Source organism: Phyllostomus discolor, chromosome 5 (genome assembly GCF_004126475.2).
Source record: "Phyllostomus discolor isolate MPI-MPIP mPhyDis1 chromosome 5, mPhyDis1.pri.v3, whole genome shotgun sequence".
NCBI lineage: Eukaryota > Metazoa > Chordata > Mammalia > Chiroptera > Phyllostomidae > Phyllostomus > Phyllostomus discolor.
Genome location: NC_040907.2, coordinates 80,554,937 through 80,580,013, shown reverse-complemented (window position 1 = coordinate 80,580,013; position 25,077 = coordinate 80,554,937). Strand labels below are relative to the sequence as shown.

At 38.9% G+C, this 25,077-nt stretch overlaps 1 protein-coding gene across 2 annotated transcripts in view; it reads right to left on the bottom strand.

Moving 5' to 3' along the window:
• DTNBP1 (dystrobrevin binding protein 1) overlaps window positions 1–23,882 on the bottom strand; it is a 184,511-nt gene extending 160,629 nt beyond the window's left edge. Inside the window, exons 1-3 of one of the 2 annotated variants that reach the window (XM_028511673.2) lie at window positions 23,649–23,882; window positions 14,261–14,314; window positions 4,583–4,633 (exon numbers count right to left, since the gene is read on the bottom strand). In XM_028511673.2, the coding sequence (XP_028367474.1) occupies window positions 4,583–4,633; window positions 14,261–14,314; window positions 23,649–23,704 (161 nt within the window). In that variant the 5' untranslated portion in view covers window positions 23,705–23,882. Of the gene's footprint in view, window positions 1–4,582; window positions 4,634–14,260; window positions 14,315–23,648 lie in introns of those variants that run through there. The other variant, XM_036026483.1, reaches the window with a different exon arrangement.
• Between the last annotated feature and the right edge of the window lie 1,195 nt (window positions 23,883–25,077).

The window sequence follows — 25,077 nt, the reverse complement described above, 5'->3', positions numbered from 1 at the left end:
AACTACCTCAACATAATAAAAATAATATATGAAAAAAAAATCACAGCTAGCATCATACTCAATGGAGAAAGATCAAACACTTCTCCAAAATCAGAAAAAGATGCCCAGTTTTGCTACTTCTGTTCAACATAGTGCTAAAAGATCTAGCCAAAGCAATTAGGCAAGAAAAAGAAACAAAAGGCTTCCAAACTGAAAGGGAAGAAGTAAAATTGTATCTGTTCGCAGACAATACTTTTTTTCTTTTTAAGTATATTTTATTGATTATGCTATTACAGTTGTCCCATTTCTTTCTCCCTTTATTCTCCTCTGCCCTGCACACTGCCCCCCCCCCACCAGCATCCTCCCACCCCTTAGTTCATGTCCCTGGGCCAAATATATAAGTTCTTTGGCTTCTCCATTTCCTATACTATTCTTAACATCTCCCTATCTATTTTGTACTAACCACTTATGCTTCTTACGCTCTGTACATTCTCCCCCATTCTCTCTCCTCTCTTCTCCCCTCCCCATTGATAACCCTCCATGTGATCTCCAGTTCTGGGATTCTGTTCCTATTATAGTTGTTTGCTTAGTTCATTTTTGTTTTTGTTTTAGGTTCAGCTGTTGATAGTTGTGAGTTTGTTGTCATTTTACTATTCATAATTTTGATCTGTGTCTTTATCTTAGATAAGTCCCTTTAACATTTCGTATAATAAGGGCTTGGAGATGATAAACTTCTTGAAGTTGACGTCACCTGGGAAGCCCTTTATCTGCCCTTCCATTCTAAATGAAAGCTTTGCTGGATAGAGTCATCTTGGATGTAGATCCTTGCTTTTCATGACTTTGAATACTTCTTTCCAGCCCCCTCTTACCTGTAAGGTTTCTTTTGAGAAATCAGCTGATAGTCTTATGGGGACTCCTTTGTAGGTAACTCTTTTTCTCTTGCTGCTTTTAAGAATCTCTCCTTATCCTTAATCTTGGGTAACTTAATTATGATGTGCCTTGGTGTGTGCTCCTTGGGTCCAACTTCTTTGGGACTCTCTGAGCTTCCTGGACTTCCTGGAAGTCTGTTTCCTTTGCCAGACTGGGGAAGTTCTCTTTCTTTATTTTTTCAGATAAGTCTTCAATTTCTTGCTCTTCTTCTGCTTCTGGCACCCCTATGATTCAGATGTTGGAATGTTTAAAGTTGCCCTGGAGGTTCCCAAGCCTCTCCTCATTTTCTTGAATTCTTGATTCTTCATTTTGTTCTGGTTGAATGTTTATTTCTTTCTTCTGGTACAAATCATTCATGTGAGTCCTGGTTTCCTTCCCTTCATTGATGGTTCTCTGTATATTTTTCTTTATTTCACTTTGCCTAGCCTTCAATTTTTCTCTTCTTTGTGTGTGTGTGACCATACTCAACCAATTCTGTGAGCATCCTGATCACCAGTGTTTTGAACCCTGTACCTGATAGGTTGGCTATCCCTTCATTGCTTAGTTCTGTTTTTGGAACTTTGATCTGTTCTTTCATTTGGGCCATATATTTTTTGTTCTTGGCACACCTGTGACATTGTAAGGGGCAGAGCCTTAGGTACTCACCAGGATGGGGCAACCCATGTTGCTGCACTGTGGCGCTGTCTATGGGGGACGGGTCAGAGAGGGAATAAATGCTGCTTGCTCAGCTCTTGGCTGGCTTTCAGTCATTTCTCCCGTTACCCACAAACAAATTGGGCCCTTCTGGTGCTGATTCCTGGGTGGGTGGGTTTGCGTACATTCTAGGACCCCATGGGTCTCTCCCGTAAGCTCTCCTGTGAGTCTGGGAGTTTCTCCTGCTACTGAAACCCCACAAGTTTTTAAAGCCATAGGTTTTGAGGTTTTATTTTCCTGTGCTAGAACCCTGGGTTGCACGGTCTGTCTCTCTCCCCAGTTGTTCCTCCCGGTTTATCTGTACACAAATGTGGGACCTCCTGGTTTGCCTCGTGCTGCCTTGCCTGCCCTTGTCCACTTGCCAAAGTCTGGCCCACCTAGTCCTCCAGGTGCTGCCTACCACATATCCTGTCCTCCCTGGCTACTCATCTCTGTCCCTCCTACCAGTCTGGATGAATGTTTCTTCTTCAATTCCTTGGTTGACAGACTTCTGTAAAGTTTGATATTTCTGGAAGTTCTGGTTGTTTTTTGTTTTTAAATGTTCGCAGACAATATTATCTTATATGTAGAAAACCCTAAAGGTTCCATAAAAACAAATCCTGTTAAAACTAATAAATGAATTCAGCAAAGCAGACTAGAAATATCAACACACAAACTAAGCCACATTTTTATATAGTAACAATGAACAATCCAAAAAAAAGAAACAAAGAAAACAATTCCACTTAAAAGAGCATCAAAAAAGAATTTAGGAATTAATGAAACAAGTAAAAGACTATAATGATAAAAAGTACAAAACACTGATGAAAGAAAGAAGACAAAATAATGGAAAATATCCCATGTTCATGGATAGAAAGACTTGATATTCTTAAAATGCTGTCATTAATACCCAAAGTGATCTACAATTCCAGTGCAATCCCTATCAAACTTCCAATGACATTCTTTGTTGTAGAAAGAAATCCATTCAAAAATTTGTATGAAATCTCAAGAAACCCTAAACAACAAAAACAATCTTGAAAAAAAGAACAAAGTTGAACAACGCACACTTCCTGATTTCAGAAATTACTACAAAGTTATAGTAATCAAATCAGTATGGTACTGGTATAAAAACAGACATACAGATCAATAAAATGGAGAGCCCAGAAATAAATCCTCACATATACAGTCATAAAATTTTTGACAAGGGTACACAGACTATTCAATAAGGAAAGGACAGTCTTTTTAACAAATGGTGCTTGAAATGCTGGATATCCATGGCAAAAGAATGAAGCTGGACCCTCACTTAAAACTATATACAAAAATCAACTAAGAATGGATCAAAAGTACAAATATAAGAACTAAAACTATAAACCTCTTGGAGGAAAACATGAGGGAAAGATTAATGTCATTGTATTTGCCAGTGATTTCGTGGTTATAATATCAAAGGCAGAGGCAACAGCAACAGAAAAAATTAAATAAATTAGACCATCCATCAAAATTAAAAACTTGTGCACCAAAGTACACAATCAACAGAATAAAAAGGCAATTCACAGAAGGGGGAGGATATTTGCAAATCATGTATCTGATAAAAGATCAATATCCAGAATATGTAAAGAACTCCTAAAACTCAACAATAGAAACAACCACCCTATCTAAAAATGGGCAAAAGACCTGAATATACATTTTTCTAAAAATACACAAATGGCCAATAAGCACAGGAAAAGATGATGATCATCATCCTCAATCATTAGGAAAACACAAATCAAAACCACAATGAGATACTACCTAACACCAATCATAATATCTACAAAGAAATAAATAAAAAAACTGAAGAAATAAGTTTTGGTAAGGATGTGGAGAAAAGGGCACTGTTGTGCACTGCTATGGGAATGTAAAATAGTAACAGCTGTTATGTTAAATAGTGTAGTAGTTCTTTACAAAATTAAAAATAGAATTAACATATGATGCAGTAATTTCACTTCTGGTAAATACCCAAAAAAACTAAAAGCAGGTCTGGAGGAGTATTTGTGCACCCGTATGCACAGCAGCATTATTCACAATAGCCAAAGGTGGAAGCCACCCAAGTGGCCAGTAAAGGATGAACGCACAGGAACAATATGGTATACAGTCAGGCGTCACATAACAATGGAGATGTATTCTGAGAAATGTGTCACTGGCGATTCTGTCATCATGCTAACAGGTGTGTACTTACACACACCTCGATGTTATAGTCCACTGCACACCTAGACTATATGATATAGCCTATTCCTCCTAGGCTACACAAACCTGTACAGAATGTTATTATACTAATTACTATAGGCAACTGTAAAGCAATTGTGTTTGTGCATCTAAACATAGAAAAAGTACACTAAAAATATGGTATAAAAGATAAAAATGGTAGACCTAAACAGGGCACTTACTGTGTACAGAGCTTGCAGGACTGGAAATTGCTCTAGATGAGTGAGTGGGAAGGGAAGGAAAAGGAAGAGGACAATGGGGAGTTGTTGTTTAACAAGCAGACTTTCAGTTTTGCAAGATAAAAAGAGTTTTGGAGATTGGGTGCACAACAGTGTGAATGTACTTAACACTATTGAATTGTACACTTAAAAATGGCTAAGATGGTAAATGTTATGTGTATTTTATCACAATTTTTATTATTAAAAAATACAATTTAGAGATCTGCTATTTAAAATGGTTTTTCTTTAACTCAATATTAGTTCTAAAGAGAAAAGACTTTCTTGTGAAAAAGAAACTATGAGCATAATAAGTACCTGTAATCAAGTATTGACTAGTAAGTACAATACTGATCAATCTGCTCAAAGTCTTAATGGCCTTTGTACTAACCCATGAAAAGTAAAAGCCCCTCAGAGAAATAAATATTCCCAATCATCATGTTCAGATAAAATTTAGTTGTTTTAAGGTTTCTACCTGCCAGATTATAAAATATTTTTAGACAATAAAATAGTCAGAAGCATAATCTTCTTATTTAAATGAAAATACTTACCTGCTAAGTAGTTCTAGTCCAGCAGAGTATTTTGGCAAAGAGGAAACAGTCCTGCCAAAAGAAACACTTATTTTACATAGGAAAAAAAGTTACATACATGGATTTTGACATCGTCAATTGTAATGTGAAATATTTAAAATGACAACTTACCTAAACTTTTAGAAAAATGTATTGCTTTATTTGAAAGTTCATATACCATAATATCTCTATCAACCATCACTTTGCCCTCTAGATTATTTTCAGAATTAATAATATAATAAATACTTTAATGTAGGACAAAATAATATTTTTTTTAAAAAAGTTCATGATTTCTATGTTTAAAGTGAAATTTGGTCATATGCTTTACTTTATTAAAAAATGACACCAGCTGGTGGCAAGATGGCAGTGGAGTAGGAGAGTTTATCTCACAGTGCCTCCCAGAACCAAGCTGAAAATAAAAATAAAGAGGGGACTATCCACCCAAAATAAACAACTGAGGTACTTAACCAAGGTAGGGACTCGAAAGGGGCTGGCACTGCTTTTACAGGCAGCGGCCGGCACCAATATTACAGGTGGTGGCTGAGGCAGCCGCACATCTGAGGGAGCTTCCCCCAGAGAGGAGTGAGGCTTGGACCTCAGACCTGTCTCCCAAGTATGAGCACCAGTGTTGGGATCACCCACCCATGAAGCACCTAGTGATGAAAGGCCATGGATTTCTTTTGCCTAACAGAGAAAGATGGATCCCACTGGAGAGAAAGCCACCTTTTTTTCCTTTTTTCCCTTTCTTTTGTTATAAGGGGCTAACACACAGGACTCACATTCCTGGCCACTCACCTTTGGCTCAGGTAAAGGGAGGGCAGCACTGTCTACAGTGGGGCAAGGAGAATCAGGAGTGGGCAGGTGGGGGAGAGCCATAGGGGACCTGCTGCTGGGTTCCTGGTGCTGGGATAAAACACCATACTGTAGCAGCCATTTTTCTTGAGAAGAACAAGCCCCTCCCAGGGTAAAAACAATTACCCCATCCTGTGGGAAAACCCACTTGCCCCAGCCTCTGTAAGCCACTTAACCCAATCTGGGATTCCCCTTGCCACACCCGTTCAAATCCTGCTTGCTGCAGCCAGTATCTTTCTTACTTTCCCCCAACCTGCACCTTATCCCCTGCCAAGAAGACAACAACACTTCCCCCTCACAGGAAAGCCTAGGAGCACCATCAGACCCAAATTCTTGGCTCTGGAGGCCCCACCTGCTACCCTATTAGGGGCTTCACCCTGCAGAATTCAGAGAAATAATCTGGGACAGACTCAGATGTGTGAACACATCCACCATCTTCCCTGAAGTCTCAATGGCACCTTCCACAGGAGATCCAGGGGTCCTGCTCTCCCAATTTGACCAGAAGCCCTCTCAGAAACAGACAGGGCAGCAGCTACACTAAAGGAAGGACAGCAGGCAGGAACCAGTGGAAGAGGTAACTATGCTGCTTTCTGCGGTTAGTGGATCCAACCCTGTGCATAGCGCAGATAAACAGCCAGCAACACAGTGCAGTGAGGACCACCCTGGATGCAGCCAAGCATGGAGGAGACAACCACAGAATGTGAATCGCTTTTAGCTCCAAACAGGCTGCCTAGAGCTACATGGGGAAAACATCTGACATCAGCTTACACTAGCTTCAGAAAACCAGAGGCGTATCCAAAAGGAGAAACCAGCAGACAAGCACCAAACTCTGCTGAGACAAACACTACCTCAGTCTTTTTCATTATATGCCTTTTTTCTTTTGCATATGTTTTTAACATTTTTCTTCATATTTTTCCTATTTTTTCACTATTTTTTATTACAAATCTCATATTTTACTCTTTCCTTTTCTTACACCATTTTGTCTTCTTTCTCCTCTTTCTTATTTTTGTTGTAAATATCTTTTCCCCTTCTTCTTGTTTCTATTCATTACTCTTACTGTTTCTCCTCCCTCTATCCTCTAAAAATCACTTTTCTTTCCTTTAGTCATCTCATACTCATTTTTTCTTTCTTGTAACATTCTTAGTCTCTTTCCACCTTTATGCACCTCTATGACAGCACAGAAGACATCAGGAGTTGAGACTCTGTCAGCCAGCCAAAGGGGAAGACCCACAAACACATGAGCCTACAACAACCAAAACCCGAAAACAATAAAAGAGCTCACGTAAACTGCATAAAGGGCATCCCTAGAGCATCCAGCTCACGAGATCAAGGAGAATGAACCACAGAGTTTCACAGGACTCCTACCATAGAAGGCCACCCCATGAAGTCAGGGAGTCAAACCAGATCAATTTAATACATAGAAACAAACAAAAAAAGTCACCCAAAACAGAGAAACAAAGAAACAACCCCCAACTGAAAGGAAGGGAGGTATCCCTAGAAAAGGAGCTAAGTGAAATTGAAGCAAGCAATTTAAAGACACAGAGGTTTAAAAAAGTGGTTGTAAGGATGCTAAAGGAACTTAGTGAGAACTTGTAAGGAACTTATTAGGGTTACAAAGATCTTAGTGAGAACTATAACAGTGTGAAAAAGGACATAGAAACTATTATTAAGAACCAGGTAGGGAGCTTGCCACAAAGATGTAGGTGTCAGTAGATACCCTTCACCTCCTCACACAACCAAAGGAGGGATAATAAACAATTTTAAAACAAAAATCAACCAGAACTGCCAGAAAATAGAATTGTATAGAAGTCAGACAACCAAGGAGTTAAAGAAGAAACATTCATCCGGACTGGTAGGAGGGGCAAACAGGCAGCCAGGGCAGAAAGAACCCGCAGCAAGGTTGCAGCTGGCATACTGGGTGGGCAAGGCAGTGGCTGGCAGACTGGGTTGTCCCATATTCGTCTATGGATAGACCAGAAGAAACTGGAGATAAACCAGCTGTTACTGGGGAGCAAGGCAAACCCACAACCCAGGGTTTGATGTGGGAAAAGAAAGCCTCAGAACCTCTTGTTATAAAAACCTGTTGGGATTGTGGTGGTGAGAAAAACTGCCAGTCTCACAGGAGAGTCCACTGGAGAACTCCATGGTGTCCTAGAATGTACACAAACCCACCCACCTGGGAATCAGCACCAGAAAAGCACAATTCACTTGTAGGTAGAGCAGGCAAGTGACTGAAAGTGAAGCGAGAGCTGAGCAAGTAGCATTGTTCCCTCTCTGACCACTCTGCCACATATAGCACCACAATGCTGTGAAGTGAGTTGCTCTGACCTGGCAAATACCTAAGACTCTGCCCCTTACAATGTAACAAATGTATCCAATCAAAGAAATATGACCCAAATGAAAGAACAGATCAAAACTCCAGAGAAAGAATTAAGTGACAAGGACATAGCCAACCTATCACATGCAGACTTCAAAACACTAGGAATCAGGATGCTCACAGAAAAGGTTGAGTACAGATGCAAAGGAGAGGAAGAAGTGAAGGCTATGCAAAGTAAAATAAAGAAAAATATACAGGGAAGCAACAGTGAGGGGAAGGAAACCAAGACTCAAATCAACAATATGGAACAGAAGGAAGAAATAAACATTTAACTGGAACAGAATGAAGAAACAAGAATTCAAAAAAAAAAGTGAGGAGAGGCTTAGGAACCTCTGGGACAACTTTAAACATTGCGACATCTGAAGCATAGGGGTGCCAGAAGGAGACGAGAAACAGCAAGAAATGAAAAACTTATTTGAAAAAATACTGAAAGAAAACTTCCCCAATCTGGTGAAGGTAATACACATACAAGTCCAGGAAGCCCAGAGAGTCCCAAAGAAGCTGGACCCAAGGAAGCACACACCAAGGCTCATCATAATTAAATTACCCAAGATTAAAGATAAGGACAGAATCTTAAAAGCTGCAAGAGAAAAGGAGACAGTTACTTACAAAGGAGTCCCCATAAGACTATCAGCTGATTTCTCAAAAGAAACCTTACAGGTAAGAAGGGGCTGGAAAGAAGTATTCAAAGTCATGAAAAGCAAGGATCTACATCCAAGATGACTCTATCCAGCAAAGCTATCATTTAAAATGTAAGAGCGGATAGAATGCTTCCCAGAGAAGGTCAAGTTAAAGCAGTTCATCATCACCAAGCCCTTATTATATGAAATGCTAAAGAGACTTATCTAAGAAAAAGAAGATCAAAACTATGAACAGTAAAGTGACAACAAACTATCAAAAACTGAACCTAAAAAAACAAACAAAAATAAAAACAAACTAAGCAAACAACTAGAACAGGAACAAAAATCACAGAAATGGAGATCACATGGAGAGTTATCAGCAGAGAGGGAGATGGGGAAGAATGGGAGAAAACGTACAAGGAACAAGAAGCATAACTGGTAGGTACAAAATAGACAAGGGAGGTTAAGAATAGTACAGGAAACAGAGAAGACAAAAATCTTATATGTACAACACATGGATATGAACTAATGACAGAGGGGAATGCTGGAGAGAATGGGGAGTACCAGGTGGAGGAGGATGAAGTGAAGAAACAAATGGGACACTAGCAATAGCATAATCAGTAAAATATACCAAAAGACAAAGAACCAGGTAAAAATGAAGAATGCAACATCCGAAATGAAGAATACACTAGGAATACAGGTTAGAAGAAGCAGAGGAAAGAAGGTAGAAAAAAACACTCAGAGCGACAAAACAAAAAAATTATTCAAAAAGAACTAGGACAGTTTAAGAGAGCTTTGAGACAATATAAAATATGACAATATTTTCACCATGGGGACACCAGAAGGAAAAAAGAGACAGCAAGTGACAGAAAACCTATTGAAAAATAATGAAAAAACCTCCCCTACATTGGTGAAGAAAAAAGTTCAGGAAGCACAGAGAGTCCCAAGCAAGATGAACCCAAAGGGGCCCACTCCAAGACACATCACAATTTAAAGAGCAAAATTTAAAGCCAAAGAGAGAATCTTAAAGGCAGCAGGGAGAAATAGGTAGTAACATCCAAGGAAGCTTCAATAAGGCTATCAGCTGTTTTCTCAGCAGAAACACTAGCCAGAAGAGACTAGCACAAAATATACCAACTAATGAAAAGCAAGGACCTGAAACCCAGACTGCTTTATCCAGCAAGGCTCTCATTTAAAATGGAAGGCAAAATAAAGCACTTGCCACATTAAAGAAAAAGGCTAAGAGTACATCTCCACTACACTAGCATTGGAAGAGATGCTAAAGAAACTGCTTTAAGAAGAAATGGAGAGACAGAGGAACACAGGTAGGAAGGGATAAAATGGCAACCAATCAATGGCAATGAATCAATGGCAACCTATCAATATTCACCTTAAATGTAAATGGATTAAATGCTCCCATCAAAAGACAGAGAGTAGCTGAATGGATAAGAAAACACAACTTACATATATGCTGTCTACAAGAGATCCACCTCAGAACAAAAGATTTCCAAAGGCTGAAAGTGAAGAGATGGAAAGAAATATTCCGTGCAAAGGGACATGAAAAAAGGCTGGGGTAGCAATACTTATATCAGACAAAATAGACTTAAAAAATGCCATAACAAGAGACAAAAAGGTCACTACACAATGCTTAAGAAAGTAGTCCAACAAAAGGATATAACCCCTGTAAACATATATGCACCCAATATAGGAGCACCTACATTATAAAGAAAATCTTGGAGGACTTTAAGAAAGAGGTTGACAGCAATACACAGTCATTGTAGGGGATTTTAACATCATACTGCCAACAATGGATAACTCTTCCAAACAAAAAATCAAGGATATTGGGGCATTAAATGACACTCTAGCACAAACGGACTTAACTGACATTTACAGAACATTTCACCCCAAAGAAGAAAAATAAACACTCTTTTTAAACCCACCCACATCATTTTCAAAGAGAGACCACATGGTAGGACACAAAACAAACCTTAACAAATTCAAGAAAATTGAAATCATATCAAGCATTTTCTCAGATCATAATGGCTTGAAACTAGAAATCAACCTCAATGAAAAACTCAAACATTCAAATACATGGCGGGTGAGCAAGTTATTAAACAATGAATGGGTTAACACTGAGATCAAGGAAGAAATAAAAAAGGATCTGGAAACAAATGAAAATGAACTCACAATAATCCAAAACCTATGGGACACAGTGAAGGCAGTCCTGAGAGGGAAATTCATAGCAACACAGGCCTACCTGAAGAAGATAGAAAAATCTCAAATGAACAACCTAACCCTACATCTAAAAGAACTAGAGGAACAACAATAAACAAAGCCCCAGTGAGTAGAAGAAAGGAAATAATCAAGATTGGAGAAGAATTAAATGACACGGAGACTAAAAGAACAATTCAAAATATCAATGAATCCAGGAGCTGGTTCTTTGAAAAGATAAATGAAAATAGACAAACCCTTAACCAGACTCATCAAGAAAAGGACCAAAATAAATAAAATCAGAAATGAAAGAAAAGAACAACTGATACCACAGAAATACAAAGGATTGTAAGAAATTACTATAAACAACTATATGCCAAGAAACTGAACAACCTAGGTGAAATGGATAATTTGTATTCCTGGAAAAATACAACATTCCAAAACTGAATCAGGTCGAAGTAGAAAACTGAATAGACCAATAACATCTAATGAAACTGAAGCAATAATAAAAAAAAACTCCTGACACACAAAAGCCCTGGACCAGATGGCTTCACAGGCAAATTTTACCAAACACTCCCACCTCTCTTTCTCGTACTATTCCAAAAAATTTAAGAAGAGGGAAGACTCCCGAACTCTTTTTATGAGACCAGTATTATCCTAATTCCAAAACCAGGTAAAAACTCAACAAGGAAAATTACAGGCCAATATTTCTCATAAACATAGATGCTAAAATGCTCAACAAAATATTAGCAAACCAGATCCAGCAATATATTAAAAAGATCATACACCATAACCAAGTGAGATTTATTCCACGGATGCAAGGATGGCACAATATTCGCAAATCAATAAACATAATATATTACAGAAACAAAATGAAAGACAAAAATTACATCAGCTTATCAATAGATGTTGAAAAAGCATTTGATAAAATCCAGCACCCATTTATGATAAACACACTCTGCAAAGTGGGAATAGAGGGAACATACCTGAACATAATTGGGCCATATATGAAAAATCTACTGTCAACATCACACTCAATGGGCAAAAACTAGAAGTGTTTCCATTAAGATCAGGAACAAGACAAGGGTGTCCACTTTCATGCTTTTATTCAACATAGTACTAGAAACAAAAAGATTCCAGTTCTAGCCACAGCAATCAGACAAGAAGAAATAAAAGGCATCCAAACTGAAAAGGAATAAGTAAAACAGTCCTTATTCACAGATGACACAATAGTGGACATAAAACACCCTACACGCTACACAAAAAACGATTTGATTTAATTAGTAAATTCAGTAGAGTATGGGAACACAAAGTCAATATTCAGAAATTGATGGCATTTTTGTACACCAATAATGAACTATTAAAAAGAGAAAACAAGGGGAAAAATCCCACATATTACAGCAACAACAACAACAACAAAAATAAAATACCTAGGAATAAATTTAAACAGAGGTAAAAGACCTATACTTAAAAAACTATAGAACACTGAAGAGAGAAACTGAGAAAGATATAAGTAAATGGAAACTTATGCCCTGTTCTTGGATGGAAGAATTAACATCATTAAAATGTGCATACTGCCCTAAGTAATCTATAGATTCAACACAATTCCTACTAAAATGTCAATGGCATATTTCATACAACAAATATTCCAAAAATTTACATGGAACCAAAAAAATTAAAAACCCTGAACAGCCTGAGCAATCTTCAGAAAGAACAAAGTTGGAGGGGTTACAATACCTGATATCAAACTATACTACAAGGCCACAGTAATCAAAACAGTCTGGTACTGGCATAAGAACAGACACATTGATCAATGGAACAGAATAGAGAGCACAGAAATAAACCCAAGTCTCTGTGGTCAATTAATATTTGACAAAGGGGGCACAAGCATACAATGGTGTAAAAATAGCCTCTTCAATAAATGGTGTTGGGAGAACTGGACTGGTCCATGCAAAAAAATGAAACTAGACCACCAGCTTACATCATACACCACAATAAATACAAAATGGCTAAAAGATTTATAAAATATAAGCTATGATACCATACAAATCCTAGCAGAAAACATAGGAAGTAAAATATCAGATATCCCACATAGTGATATTTTTGCTGATACGTCTCCTAGGGCAAGGGAAGTTAAGGGAAAAATAAACAAATGGAACTACATCAAATCAAAAAGCTTCTGCATGGCTAAAGTAACCATCATCAAAATACAAGGGAACTAACTTCATGGGAGAATATATTTGCCAATGATACATCGAACAAAGGTTTAATCTCCAAAATATATAAAAATCTGATACAACTCAACACCAGGAAGACAAACAATCCAATTAAAAAATGGGCAAAGGACCTGAATAGACACTTCTCCAAGGAGGACATGCAGATGGACCATAGGCATGTGAAAAATTGCTAACATCACTAGCCATCAGAGAGCTGGAAATTAAAACTACAATGAGATATGATTTCGCACCTGCCAAAATGGCTATAATTAATAAATCCACAAACAATTGCTGGTGAGGATGTAGAGAAAAGGGAACTCTATTCTAGTGCACTGCTGGTGGGAATGCAGACTGGTGCAGCCACTATGGAAAACAGTATGGAATTTCCTCAAAAAATTAAAAATGGAGCTGCCTTTTGACCCAGTGATTCCACTGCTAGAACTATACCCTAAGAATCCCAAAACACCAATTCAAAAGAATTTATGTACCTCTATGTTCATAGCGCTGCTATTCACAATAGTCAAAAGTTGGAAACAGCCTAAGTGCCCATCAGTAGATGAGTGGATTAAAAAACTTCAGTACCCTTACATAATGGAATACTACACAGCAGAAAAAAAGAAGGATCCTACCTTTTGTGTCAGCATGGATGGACCTGGAGAGTATTATGCTAAGTGAAATAAGCCAGTCAGTAAAAGACAAATATATGATCTCACTTATAAGAGGAATCTAATAAACCAAACAAAACAATTAGCAAGAGAGCCAGAGGTATAGAACATGGAACAGACTGACTCATAAGAGGTGAGGAGGGAACTGGGGACTCTTTGAAAGAGGGTGAAGGGATTAGTCAAAGAACATATATGAAGGACCCATGGAAATGGACAACAGTTTTGGTATACACTATAGAAGTGGGAGGGGGCTGAGTGGAGGGGGCCAAGGGGGTAAAAATTGGGACAACTGTAACAGCATAAACAATGAAACATTATTTTAAAACAATGACAGCAGAGTTTTCATACAAAACAGGTAGCAGGGCTAATGAAGTTTGCTTGTCAAATATGTTCCATTACTAATTTGCTTCTTAATAATGCAGGATTTTTAATTTGCTTTTTCTTAGTGTACAAATAAAAGTGATTGATTGTGATTGAACAACAACCACTGATTGTCAGAGTGAAACAACTACACATTTTTACATAATTTTTTCAACCATTTTACAATTTTATCAAAAATTTTTCCAGTGTTACAAAATTTAGAAAGAATCAATAAATTGTTTTGTAATCAGATACACTCAAGAGACTAAAACCCACTGAGGTAACTATACTATTATGACTACAACCAAAAGCTGGATGAAATTTAAGTCACAATAAATTAAATCTTATCCCACACTTACCTTGGTTTGCTCTTTACTTTAGCTTCTCTTGACTTGTCACTTAAAGTCTTCAACCTATAATTCAACAAGTATAAAATATTCTTAGAGCTCAAGAAAATATTCAACAGTAAATTTCACAGCTGTTCATATTTGGGTCAGATGAGCTAAATTTTTTAGCAAGAATTAAGCATTTCTACAGAAAAATTATTTGTAAAAACATATAGTGTTTACTATTTGTTAGCTATCCCAGATAAAAAATCTGTAGCAAACATTATAAGTAGTACATAGTAAAAACAAGCAGTCTTACTCTTTACTGTATGTGAAATACTACAAATGGAAAATTTGTAGCAAAACTTTCTATAATTTTTCTTGTCCCAAATTCTTTTTTTTTAGAAACAATTCCTAAATGCAGTCAGACTAGTGAATTTGGCAGGTTTAACAAAGCTAACTAAGCAGCATATTTTATTAAGTAAATACTATGCCAGATACTCAAATCTGTAAGTACCAACATTTGGTGAAATTTTAGCTACTTATAAAGAGCTTTTTAAAATGTATTACAAACCTCTCTCATTAAAGAGGATGTGGCATAGTCTAACATTTTCATAATCTCCAGGTCATAATTTATGACTACCACTGACTGCATTTTTGTGGCAAAATAGTACTGTCCTCACATGTTTCCAAGCTAGGAATGCCTCTTCATTTTCCAGCTTGATACCAATCTACACCAGTTTTTTTAGCTTGTTTGGGAATCCTGCATCTATTTTTTTCTAATTTAAATTTTCCATTTCCACCACTGGCCATCTGTTTATCAGCTATCATTTACTGCTTCTTCGAGCTACTCATCTATACCTCTTCTTTCCCTTCTATTTGGTTTTTTAAAGCAAGTAGAAAGGGAAAACATATAAATGGAAAATATATGCTAGAAAACATAAATGGGCCAGAATGGATACATATAATGAAATACCTTTCTATGTATAAAATAATTAAGTTCATAAACTTTGTATAATTTATTTCACTTCAGTGGTCCACTCTTACCTTCTTTTGGCTGTGGACTTTGTACTATATAATTGACGTTGCCAAAAAGTAAGTGCTAGATTATGATATAATCTCATATGAGATATTGCTGTATGTGCTCTTCTTTTTTTTTAAAAAAAAGATTTTATTTATTTATTTTTAGGGAGGGGAGAGAGAGAGAGAGAGAGAGAGAGAGAGAGGGAGGGAGGGAGGGAGAGATAGAGAGAAACATCAATGTGCAGTTGCTGGGGGTTATGGCCTGCAACCCAGGAATGTACCCTGGCTGGGAATCGAACCTGGGACACTTTGGTTCCCAGCCCGCACTCAATCCACTGAGCTACGCCAGCCAGGGCTGTATGTGCTCTTCTTGATCACTTCAACAAATGTTCATTTGTAAATAAAGTCTGAAGCATAAGCCATGGTACTACTGCCAGCCCCTAACAGCCTTTGTAAGAACAGAAATAAGTGCTTCTTCCTCAAGACACCTTACTGCCATCATCCAGAAACTGTGCTCATCCAGAAGGCGACTCTCATATGAATGTACCAACCCTGTGTTGTACAGTGTATGATCTGCCCAATTATTCATGCAAACCCTGACACAGGGTTCCATCTTTTTTGTCAGTAATTCCTGGCTAAACACCAGGAGGGAACGTCTGATCAAATGACTTCAGCCAATCAGAATGCCAATTTCATACAAAGATTTTTATGTCACTCAATGTACTTTTTCAAAAATTAAAATATTGATAAGACTGATAGCTCTACAATGTTGAAAAGACTACAAATCCCTTAATTTGATACAAATTAATTTGTATATTTCTCCAGATGAGTCTAGGAAATTGTATTAAAGGTCTAGCCTGTCCTGGAGAAACAAGTAAATCTGGTTTAAGGTAGATTAGGCAACAAGAGAGAGGTATTTTGATAGCTATGTTCTACCATTTCTACTCCAAAGTTTGAGAAAAGAACTTAGTTTTGACATCTGACATAGGATTAACCTAGACAGTCTACACAACAGTGAATTACACTCAAAATTATTTTGGTATTATTTTTAGTGATTCAGGAAAGTTGTGTATGGTTAGCTGTTACAAGGATATTGAAAGGGAACTGCTAAGATCCTCTTTTGGCCATTCTTATGTGATCTCACATATACCTAGGTTGGTATTTCAAATATTTATTTCTAAAATAAACTTTTAGCACTAAGTCAGAGAATGACAAATACCTCATGATTTCACTTACATGTGGAATTAAAAAGGTAAAAACAAAGAAACAAATTGAAACAAAAACAGAGGAACAAAGAACTGATGGTTGCCAGAGGGGAAGGGGATGGGTGAAGAAAGTGAAAGGGAATATAGTTAATAATAGTGTGATAACTTTACACAGTTGATTACTAGACAGATAAATACTAAACTTAAGTGTGGTGAGCACATCATAAGATTCATAGATGATAAATCACTATGCTGTATACCTGAAACTAAAACTATTGTATAACATTTATACTCTAATAAAAAAAATAATAAAGTAGTGCCAGTCTGTTAGGTAAAACATAAGAATGTGGTGGGAAAAGTTAAGCAGACTGGCTACTTTGGCAGTACAAAATAAAATATCTCTAGCTATCTATACACCTATACCTATAATAAAAGAGAGGAGAAAACAAACCACGTTTTCTCCAAGTGTGAATACTGCATGAAGAAATGAGAAATAATCATCACTGCCATTGCTATTTCTTTCACTTTTGGTCATATTAAACTCAAATCATTTCCTACAAACTGAGCATGGTATTATTTAATCAATCAAAGTAATTCATATTGAATGTCACATCTTTTCTTCACTTGTATAAATTGCTTATATTGCATTATTATTCCATTTGTTGCACAACGTTAACCATTAGTCCCAGTCATGTTAATGTTCTAGATATCTTTAAAAGTGCAGAACTTTGGATTATTATGTAATGTTAGGATTCAATAAAGATCACCCTAAAAATAAAATAAACTTTTTAATTTCTCATCTATAATATATCAACTTTGGGATTCTCCTCCTTTCCCCCCACCAACCCCTCAAAAGAAAACAAATTAGTTTGGGAGTAACAGAGAAAGAGGGAATATTACACGGAGCTCAAAATAAAATTGTTGAAGGAATCAATGAGAGCTTCCCCATGTGCTTCCTTAACAGCTATCTGCTTTAAAAATTGGTCTTTAGCTAAATGTATGTGTAGAACTTATCTGATCTGGATTTGAATAAATAAACTGTAAAAAAACTTTCTAAGAACCAGGAACTCTGACTATGGACTGGATAACTGATAGTGTCAAAGAATTAGTGTTCATTTTATTAGGTATGATAACTGGTGTTACATTTATGTCATATCTATATTTTTTAGAGATGCAAACTGATGTGTAAGAGATAATAAAAGACAAGCCTGAGATTTACTTTACAAGTAAGGGGAGAGCCAAAGCAACTGTGGCAATAGTTGACAATTGCTGAATCTGAATAATGGAGATGGGGGGGGTCACTGTGTTATTTTGTTTTTGTGTATGCTTGAAACTTCATAAAAAATTTTTTAAACCAAAACAGTCTTTTAGATATTCTTTTTTCTCATTACATCTTTTGCATATAAATTGGCAATGTGTCGAAATTCAGAATAGAAACTGTTAGAGAAAACAAAGTTATCTAGAAGGAAATGAGAAACAGTCAATAAAACTCAGGAGAGAAAAAAAGGTTGAAATGATTCTTATTTTAAGTTGAAAAATATATGAGGTCAGATATATTTAACAAGTGACAAAAAAGCAAAAAGATTCTAAAATACATTCTACAGCAAGAATTCAACTGAAAATAGCTTAATATTTTTGTTTTGGCATAACTCTAGTTAAGTTTCTTACAGTGGCCCTATGCTGGAAATAACCCACCAATAAAGTCTATCTAATCTACCACAGTCTTATGACACGCTGAGAAGGAAATACTGATCTGGGTGTAAACACCCCAGCTTCCTCAAACATAAAATGGTAGTGTTATACTGACCATAATGATTTGCCACAAGAATTAAATAAAATTCCAAATATGCTTTTTGTAGCATTCTGTAAACTATAGAGCTAATTCAAATAAAAAGTATCACCATCAAGAAAGGTAAGAAGCTATTAACATTACAGGGCCGGCATGAAAGAAAGAGGAGGTCCCCCCATGCACCAGTTCCTATACGAGGCTTCTTCACCGTTCCGAAACTTCCTATTACCATATACCCCCAGGAAGACGTAAGTGCCGCTGTGTGAGGATATTAATATACAGACTTAAGTGAGCCACCTGACAGTTATTTTCTACCAAAATCAACTAATGCACCTTTTTGAGTTCAAAGCACTAAACCTCAAATTCATCAGAGTATCATAGCACTTCAATAATTTATTTTTAGACTGTCCTAAAGACTCAACCTTAATTTGACATCAGCACATTTATTTCTTCAAGCTTTGTGGAAAATACTAACATGGAGGCATCTTACTAAGAAATGGAGGTGATGAGCAAAACTGCTTAAACAAAAAAAAATTAAAAAAGGAGATAAACAGAATGATAGGGAGAGCACTACAATGACTGAAGAACAGAAAATGTGCTTTCTCTGCTGATTCAAAGTCATGGAGTGACCCTGACGGCAATCTATTTATTTGCACCTCAATTTCCTACTCATATGACTTCATCGGCTATTATAAAAGATAAGGATGATTGCTTTGAAACACCACAAAATATATTAGTTAGCATATTTTGTCATCTAGGTTCAATCCCTCCCATCATGTTCATGTCTCCACTACTCTGACTTTAAATTCTCTTTATGAGTATAAATCCAATCTACTGTATTTTCCCATTAATGTTCAATTTTTTTTCTAAAAACACATCAGGGAAACACAAAAGCATCAATCACACTTAAAAGTACACATAACCCCTTAATCTCTGAACCCTGAGGGATTCACACAAAAGCTGCACAGATTCAGGAAAGGGAGAGAAATTCAGACTACATCCTAATTAATCCCAAATACACCATTTGAATTCTGACCTCTCTGCTGAGTGTTTCTTAAATTTTTAACTAACTTTTGGAGGTCAAGCTGTTAAATTAATGCACAACAAATTTACTGTCAACTGCTCCTTCTCTCTTAAAACTATTCTTAAATTCTTTCATGCTGGTAAATGACATCATTTAAGAAACTCCAAAATTACCATCCCCACTTTCCCCACCATTCTCACTTCCTGCCTCTCACTGTTTACAAATCTGACAGGAGCTTGTCAGGTCCATTCCTTCTTTACATTCCTACGAGTCCTGCGTCCTACCCCCTCTCACCTGACCTTCAGTGACATCTTCCTCAATGACCTCTCTGTTCCTCATACCCAGCCCTCCATCATACTGCCTCCCAAATTATCCTTCCAGAAATCTAGACAGGCTCATGTTGCTCCACTTCACAAAAGCCTTCAAAAGATTCAGTCAACCTAAAAATAAGCCAGGACCATCCTATATAAAGCAATCACCCCATTCTCAATCCCCCTTAACCTGTTTTATTTTTAGTAACAGTACATATGACCTTCTAGATACTTGTCTCCTGCCACTAGAATGAGAGCAGGGATGTTATTTGCTGTCTGGTGTGTTCTCTGCTATATCCCTAGCTCCTAGAATAGTACCTGTCACAGAGACAGTGGTCAATCAATATTTGCTAATGTATTAACTTAGCAAAGCATTAAAAATCTTCTATTATCAGTCACTAAACTTTCTTTCCAGCTTTACCTTCCACCTCTGAAAGACCCTTAACTAAATGTATCACAATCCCTCTTTATTTAACAAGGCTCAGTTTAGAAGACACCTCCTCCTTGAAGCCTTCTGCAAATGCACCTGACTTAATGACTCTTTCTTGTGGGCTCACATACCACATCTCTTGTACCTTTAACATTCAGTTCCCTCTCCTTTGCTTTGTAACACCACAAGTCTAGGGCATACAGCGGGCAGAAACCTTTTAGTCAATTTTGCAGCCCCAAGATGTAGTTCAATCTATAGACACTGCTTAGCAAAGGCTGTGTAAAACTGAGCATGTGACCTCTTCAATCTTTCTTTTTTTAATAAAATGAAAAAAGCATCTATGAGACAGGACAGTTTGGGTGCCTCTTCTAGTGTCTGGCACTTGGTAGGAACTCAGTAACCATCTACTAGATCAAGTTGAAAACTGAGATAGCTTTCTGCTTATTAAAAAGGTGAATAGTTCTGGAAGAGTCAACATTTCAGGAAAAACCTCACCACTTTACCACACTGCAAATTAGACTAATAGATCCTCTCCTTTGAGCAGGTTCTGATACTACAGGAGAGGAAGAGAGAATGAGCATACTGGGTAGAGGTCTCGGTAGAGGGGGCTTTGAGAGGTGAACACCCACTGTCTTGGTTGCAACTAGTAATATCACATTCTCTATCCCTAGCCACAAGAACCCATAGCATTATAAACAGGAAATGTCAGCCGGTGCCAGGAAGCTGTAAATGTAAATAAATCTGATTTTCAGTTTCCTGAAGGGTTTGTCATGCCTGAATACTTCAATCCTAAGGCCTTTGGTCTTTACTCCAAAGGTAAAAATTGAAGCCCAGGGTAGATGTGAAGTATGTGCTTCAGTGTAGCTATCTAAAAGTTTCCCTCAGAGCTTCAGCCAGTCCCGTAAAAGCAGGTGTTCTACATGCACTCTCCAAAAGACTCCCCGAGTTCTGAGCGGGTTAAATCTAACCAGGACTCAAGTGAGGGGAAGAGTGAGGCCCACAACCAATCCCCTCAATCCTGTGGCCTTTGGGACAGTTACGTACCCACTTATGTCAGAAAAGGACATAACTTCTAGGTTTATCTCAATTTTGACATAATGTTATTATGAATAAAAGTTACAAAAAAGGCCACAAGTCCATGGAGAGCCTACAGTCCTCCACAGGCCACCAGCAATCTCTATACTGTCCTTAACCAATGATCTTTACAAGAATCCTTAGTTTGAATGGAAGGCAGAAATTCATGGTATTCATAGAATAAGGTTTAATCACTAATGTGACATTCTCCTGTGAGAACAATAAAGAATAATCTTATTTTACTTAAAAAAAGAAAATTTTCCTACAGTTAAGCTCAAGTTGTATAAATTTTCAAAAACTGAAAATGAGCATCAACATGAGGATGTTCTGTGACAGTGAAGCAATGCTGGCCACACTGCAACAGCTCAGGAAAGGACAAGACCTTCCACTTCTAACGGACTGATTCCTGGGGCCAACTTGAACAGTTGAAGTTTCCAATTATTTGAGCTGCTCTGGCTTCTACAGGCATCACCACCAAGTGTTCTGAAAGAATGCCAGGTCCAGTGTGATAATTCAGGGAAGTGAGAGCCATGTCACTTTTATCTTTGAATCCCTTAGTGTCTTCACACAATATGCACGTGCTGTGTTTAAGCTCATCTTTTCTCAGCAAGGCAAAATATTCAATTGCATAAAATAGGTTAATCTCAAGCTATATATGTAAGTGTTTATTAAATAAATTAAGTGGGTTTTTTTCTTAGTAAGAATTGCATAGGAATTTGAGAACCTGACAAACGTGAACAGAGTTTAGAGTTTCTAGTCAACCAGAAGACAGCTGTCACTTGGAAATGACTTATTTCTCTGCCAGGTAACAGGCACACACTGGCAGTCCAGTGGTTTGTCAGCTGAGAGTGACCTGTGTAACGAGAAAGCCAACAAGGGACCTAAATGGAATGAAAGCCCTCTCAGGATGTCTAATCCCAAACTAACCCCACTCTATGGCATCTTTCATGAAGTCACTTTCCATACAGTTCTAATCAGAACCCCTCAACCCTCTCCCTAAAGTCAGGTTATCCAGCCCTCCCAGGATGGTTTTGGTTCAGAGTCCATATTCCTAGCTAAGTTTAACTTTCTAAGCAAAGGTCAGGTGTGAGAATGGGTTCTGAGGCAACCAACCGCACCACCCGGAAAGTTACAGTAACTACCAGAAGATGGACTGTTATTCTCTCAAGGAATTCCTTGAAGTAATGCTGACAGGGCTGTACTATGCTCATGTTACAAGTAGACCATTCTAGCATCACACCAAAATTTTTCAATGTAACAATTTACACTATGAAAATAAGTTACTATTTAAAAGGGGGGGGGGATGCAAACACACCATCGATAAATGACTCCTAGAGGATCTATAATTAATGTTATCAAGAATACCAAAACGACCAAAGAAGCTTTATAGGTAAGTGCTCAGCAATTTGCCAGGTTATCACTACTCAGCACCCAAATGGTAAACAATATAAACATTTTTGTTCAATAAAATTTTAACTAACATCTTTCTGATGAGAAATTTAATACAGCATTTTCAAGATGCCCTCACATTTACAGCATTCTCCAAAGGATCTGTGAGCTAAAGATGACCAATCTTTAATAAAGGACACAGAGTAACAATAGTGACATAGATCTTACATGTTAATTCATAAATCCCCACAATAACTCCACTGTATGGTCGTGGAAACTGAGGCAATTCAAGTAACTTGCACAAGTTTGCTTAAGTGGTAGATGAAAACCTGTGGTTCACAGACTTAGCCACACACTGGAATCACCGGCGGGGTGTGGGGTGTAGAGTGGTCTTTAAAACTCCATTCCCCGTCTAATTTAATTGGTATGAGCTGCGACCCAGGCATCACGATTGTTGAAGGTGCCCAGGTGATTCTAAGCAAAGTTTGAGAAGCGCTTGATTTTTGCTCTTAACCATTAGGCATTGATAGTATTGCTGTAGTTCTGTTGTTTATCTTGCCCTCGAGTTTCTTCGCTGCGGCGCTGAAATCGGGGCAAAGGTAAAGAGAGAAAGCAAAAGGGGAAGAGGCAACAAGATTTGCCCAGGGTTAATGGCGCAAGCTGAGACTGGACGCAGACTGCTCGGCCGTGACCGGAAAGGCTGTGGGGCCGGTGACCAGGGGAAGGGGCGGCGGTCCCACTCCCGGTGGGGCCCTCGAGGGCAGGTGTCCCGCAGGAGTTCGAGAGAGCAGAGAGGGCGCGGGGTCACAGTCTCGGGGGGAGGGGAGGAGGCACGCTCCCTCTCACGTTACGCCCCTCCTCCGGCCCGCGGATGCCGCCGGCAAGGGGTACAGCCTGTGCCTAGCGCACGCCGGGCCGCTGCAGACCACCCCAGCCCCTGGGGCGCGAGTCAAAGCCAGCCGGTTGGGACCTCAGTTACTTTGTGCTGCCAGGCCAACGCCGGAAAGTTCGTTACTTTCCTCCGCGAGGCGGGTATGGGAAGCGCGGGAGAGGACTGGATCTGGGTGCGGGAGGGGAGGGAGGCGGCGTCCTGAGCTGTCGCCCAGCTCCTCCGCCCGGCCCAAGCGCCCGCCCCGCCTCCCCTCGGGCTCCTTTCGGTCCCCACCGTCTACCCACCCGGAGGTGAAATCCTGCTGCACACTCAGCAGCCGCTCCCGCAGGGTCTCCAGCATCGCCGCCACCGTGTCTCCTCCCGTCGGGTCACACACCTCCGCCGCTGCCTCGGCTCCGCGCACCTGTCACCCAAGAGCTCCACGCTCCCGCCGACCGCCCCGCCCCCGGCCCGGCCGAGGTCCCCGCGCCGCAGCCCCTTCCGCGTTTCGTCCGGGCTCTCGCGTTCTCGCCCCGCCCCAACCCGGCCCGCGCAGCCGCAGTCGGCGGCGCCCGCTAAGACTGCGGATAAGGGTTTTCTCTTCCCTCCCCGCAGAAGCTAGAGGCTCGTTGCAGTTCTATAGCCCCATCTGGGCTAGCTCGTTTTTCCTTTTAGAATGGAAGTGGTACCGAGATAGATTGTTTTAAGTCGAGGGCTCCTTTGAGTGCAACGCTGGTTTTTATGGTTTGGAGGAGAGAGCTAGATAAATCCTTGCAAAGGGTACGCCTCCTTGAAGGAAATTGTTTCGTGGGCTCTGGGTCAAAGGTCTTACTCCACAGGCTTTGATCTTGGATGAGATAGTTAAGCATCAGAGCCTCAGTTTCTTCATTCATAAAGTGGCAGTAAGAATCAACTGTTTCTACATCCTTACTTTCCATTCTCTCTGCAGCCTACCCCATCAGGCTTTTGTGCATTTCACACCAAAGGAGGTTGCCTTGTCTGGCCACTAGTGACCACCATGTGCCTATACCGTTTGCTGCTTATCTGCCCCGATTTCTTTGGTTGACTGTGAAGTGGCTTTCACCGCAGTTCCTTGCCCTATTTTTAAGACTCATCCTCTCTTGACATCAAGAACACCATACTTCCACTCTTCCTTCATCTCTACTCCTATTTCAGCAGCTGCTCATCTCCACCTATGCTCTCTGTCTGGATTATTCTGTAATTTATATCAATGCATGGGTGACACCCAAATCTCCATCTTCATCCTTGTCCTCCCTCCCCTCCTTCAATTCATACCAGTTGTTTACTCATGTATCCAATAAGCATCTCAAACCCAACATACCCAGAATTGAAAATTTGATGGCATACTCACCTCCTACACTGCACATCCCCCAGTCTTTTCCATTTTGGTAAATACCACCACTATGCTCAACTTTAGCCACCTGAAGTCACCCCTACTTCCTCTCCTTTCCTCATCCTCTGTATTAATCCATCAAGTCTAATCAACCTTAATTCTGAAGTAATGCTGGAACCCTTTTCCCTTTCTCCATCTTCACTATCATCAAGGTAGTCCAAGGCACCACCATCTTTCACCAGGAACATTGACAGCTCCCTCGATTCTACTCTTTTGCCACCCACACACCTGTAATCCACCTTTGACACAGCGGCGAAATAAAATGATTTAAAAGAGTAATCAGGTCATGTTGCTATCCTCCTTAAAATCCTTCAGCTGCT